The 3,653-nt window shown below is 44.2% G+C and overlaps 1 protein-coding gene across 1 annotated transcript; it reads left to right on the top strand.

The window, feature by feature from the left end:
- Positions 1–255: 255 nt before the first annotated feature.
- LOC130680200 (olfactory receptor 9A4-like) lies at positions 256–3,087 on the top strand. The gene is given in 4 exon segments (XM_057490471.1): positions 256–435; positions 2,107–2,289; positions 2,291–2,948; positions 2,951–3,087. Coding segments are annotated over 4 exon segments (1,158 nt in total).
- Positions 3,088–3,653: the final 566 nt, after the last annotated feature.

The raw sequence follows: 3,653 nt of genomic DNA, 5'->3' as shown, positions 1-3,653 counted from the left end.
GCAGCAGTGGTATTGAGAAGCCTCTGATTGGTGAAATTTCAGGTTTTCCCATTCAGCAAAAACTTTTAAAAAGTTCTGCGTGTTAATTGGTCAAAAATGGGAATACCTAAAATTTGTTCTGTTCTCCTCAGACTGATTGCTTAGGGATGCCCTGAAGCTGAGCTAATTAGGAACAGGAACCTCAGTGACTAACTCCCCTTGGGAAGGAAGGAAGCAGAAGGGAAGGAGACAGAGTTAGACCCTCACCTCCCTACAATGCTATTATTTCTGGACTTTTCCCTATGTTCCTTTGTGGACAATTTCCTTCTTCACCATGAGTGGAGACAGCAGCAAGCTGCTCTGGCCCCCGTGCATGGCTCAGCAATAGTCCGACAGGAGTCAGCCTTGGCTGAGGCCTGGAGACTAGAAGTGGTGGTGAAGCCTCCACCAATGGAGGTGAGTCTTCTCGGGGTTCTCCTCTGCAAAGGAAAGAGTAGGAGAGGATCAGGATGGGAAGTTCTGGGCTTGGCTGCCTTCCAGCACCAGGTCCCCAGGAGCCTGAAGAGTGGGGTAGAGGAAGAGCAGAGTGGACGGGCTCCCCACCCGATACCCCTGCCGAGAGGAGAGCTGATTTGGTTCTTCCAGCCCCAATGCCAGGGGTGGGCACAGCTCCCTCACCTCAACCAGGGTCCTTCCCTTTCATTTTCTTCACCCTGTGCTGATTATGCAGAGATCATGGGGAGCAGTCCACCGAGTTCTTCCAAGAGTTCTGTCTGTGAAGTGTGTTTGCACATAAATAAAAAAGCCACAAAGATATTGCGGAGGTTGCATCAGCAAGAGAAGTGAAAATGGTAATGTGAGGCAGGAAGGGAACCAAGAAGACTAGGATAGAGAAGATATGGCCTAACTAGCCCTAGCCAGGACCAAGTGATATTTAAGCATATATCATACATCCTTACATCCATCATCTCCCAAAAGTTTTCAGCACTGCTTGCTTCCATGGCTAAGGAATATTATATAGGTATAAAAACATGTCATTGCCTTCAGGGGTGCTATTTTCCTAGGTCAGTAGTGAAGCGTAAAGTTAAACTTCCTATCTCTCTTCCTTGCTTAATTTTTTACATTGATGGCATGAGTAATGAAACTTCATCTTTTATATTTATTTACTTGTGCATGGTCTAGTCTCCAAACCCTGCTTGGCTATAAGCCCCATAGGGCAGGATTTCTCTTTGTACTCTTCACTGCTGTGTTTGTTTAATGTTAAATGAAGGAATGAAAAAGCGATTGCACATATAATATTAGGTATTATGATAAGTGCTTTGAAGAAAACTGAAGTCTAAGAATGAACATGTCTTTCCTGTCTTGGTAGAGTAATTGAAAAGAACCCTCTAAGGAGATGACATCTGGATAATGGGATGGATAAAGTGTGGGGCAGAAATCCCGATGTCTGAGTAGCTGATGGCCTTGGATCTATGATGCCAGGGTCAGTGTCATCTTCCCCTGTTTCCAAGATTTTGGAAAGAAAATGGAGTTACAGAAGAATCAGTCTTCTCCGGGAAATCAATCCAATCTCTAGAGCTCTCATTTGGACATCTTGTTGCTCTGTATGGGTCAATAAAATCTTGGGAAAGCAGGGATGCTAGTTTTAGACCCTCTGCCTCTTCTGCTGATCCCAAGGTGGGTCTATGCAGTACCAATAAGGATGAGGCACGGGGTTCAAAGTTTCCTGTTTTGAGCATCATGTGGGGTGCCATTGTGTCATCTGTTGCAGTTAACCCACAAGCAAGTAGGAAAATCCCAGGCCGGAGAAGCTGATCAATTTAACATTAAAACTGGCCACTAAATGGTCTTATACTCTATCCCCTTTGAGAAGGTACATACAGAGTGAAAAAGACAAGGAAGGGTTACTTCAGCCCAATAAAAAAAGGTTTATTCGCCCACTATAGGCAGCTAACCATTGAGATAGATTTAAGGTGACAAAATTTAGGTCTGGCTTTGTGCAGATAATAGTAGGAGAATCTCACCTGATCACCAGGTTGAACAAAGTTCTCATCCTAATATGTCTCTTATATCTTGAGAACAGAACCATGTGGAGCAGTGTTACCTCTCTTTTCATCTATAATCAAGGAACAGAAACAAGAACCAGTGACGAGCAATCACTCTAGTGCTACTGAATTCTGTCTTCTTGGTTTCTCTGGGTCCCAGGAACTACACCGCCTTCTTTTTGCTGTATTCTTTTTCTTCTACTCAGTGACACTGATGGGAAACGCTGTCATCATCGTGATTGTCTCTGTTGATAAACGCCTGCAGTTCCCCCGTGTATTTCTTCCTCGGTCATCTCTCTGCCTTGGAGACTCTGATCACATCCATTGTCGTCCCACTGATGCTCTGGGGGCTGCTGCTTCCTGGGATGCAGACAATATCTCTGACTGCATGTGTCACCCAGGTCTTCCTGTACCTTGCTTTGGGGACCACAGAGTTTGCAATAGCGGGAGCAATGGCTGTGGACCGTTACGTGGCTGCCTGTCACCCCTTGAGATACAACATCATCATGAACAGTCAAACCTGCATCTGGGTGGTAATTGCCTTATGGCTGTTTGGGCTCTTTTCTGAAATCTGGCCCATCTATGCTACATTTTAGTTTACTTTCTGCAAATCAAATGTGTTAGACCATTTTTACTGTGACCGAGGGCAACTGCTCAAACTATCCTGTGATGACACTCTTTTCACAGAGTTTGTTCTGTTTTTAATGGCTGTTTTCATTATCATTGGTTCTCTGGCCCCAACAATTGTCTCCTACACCTACATCATCTTCACCATACTTAGGATGCCCACCGCCTCTTGCAGGAGGAAGGCCTTCTCTACGTGTGCCGCCCACATCACCTTTGTTGTGATCGGCTATGGCAGCTGCCTGTTCTTCTACGTGAAACCCAAGCAAACGCAGGCAGTTGAGTACAATAAGGTAGTTTCCCATTGATTTGTGTGTTAACCCCTTTCCTGAACCCTTTCACCTTCATGCTCCAGAATGACAAAGTCAAAGAGGCTCTTCAAGATAATATGAAACACTGCTGTCAACTCTTCAAGGATAAACTATTCTCTCAGGTGTAGCTGGTATGATTCTCACTATGGATTATTCAGTAAGCTAGAAAACCCTAACTCCTATCTTACCATTATCATGGTTATAAAAGTCAAATATTGTGTACAATTCCCAGTAAGGCCATGGGAGCAGACCAGGCAGGTAAAAATGGAGCTCCCCTCTGCTTCCTAGAACATCTCAGTCAGATTCCACTACCTCCACTGTTGGCCTCAGGGAAGCATATCCTTGGGATGGGAGGAACTAGAGAGAGGAAATGCACACAGTATGTAGATTTCTTTAGTCCCATTAGTTTGCTTATTATCCATTTCTGAAAATCATTTTCTGGAGGAGGAAGGAAATGGGAGGGAGGTGAGGTGTGGAGATGACATCTTCAGGGTACAAAGGAGAGAAGCTCACTTAGTTTCTTCATCAAATATTGTAGGTTTTTTCCCATATAATTGTTCAATTTCTTGGCAAAGAGGCCATATAGATTTTAAATATCCATGGTTCCCTAATTGTCTGGTTATGTATCACATTATCTTGGGCCCTGAGTACCAACTCATATTATCCTGATTTGGTGCACAAAGTCAATATAGTG

The sequence above is a fragment of the Manis pentadactyla genome, chromosome 13 (genome assembly GCF_030020395.1).
Source record: "Manis pentadactyla isolate mManPen7 chromosome 13, mManPen7.hap1, whole genome shotgun sequence".
In the NCBI taxonomy this organism is placed as follows: Eukaryota; Metazoa; Chordata; class Mammalia; order Pholidota; family Manidae; genus Manis; species Manis pentadactyla.
The sequence above is the reverse complement of the archived record's forward strand: the minus strand, read 5'-3'. Positions and strand labels throughout refer to the sequence as shown.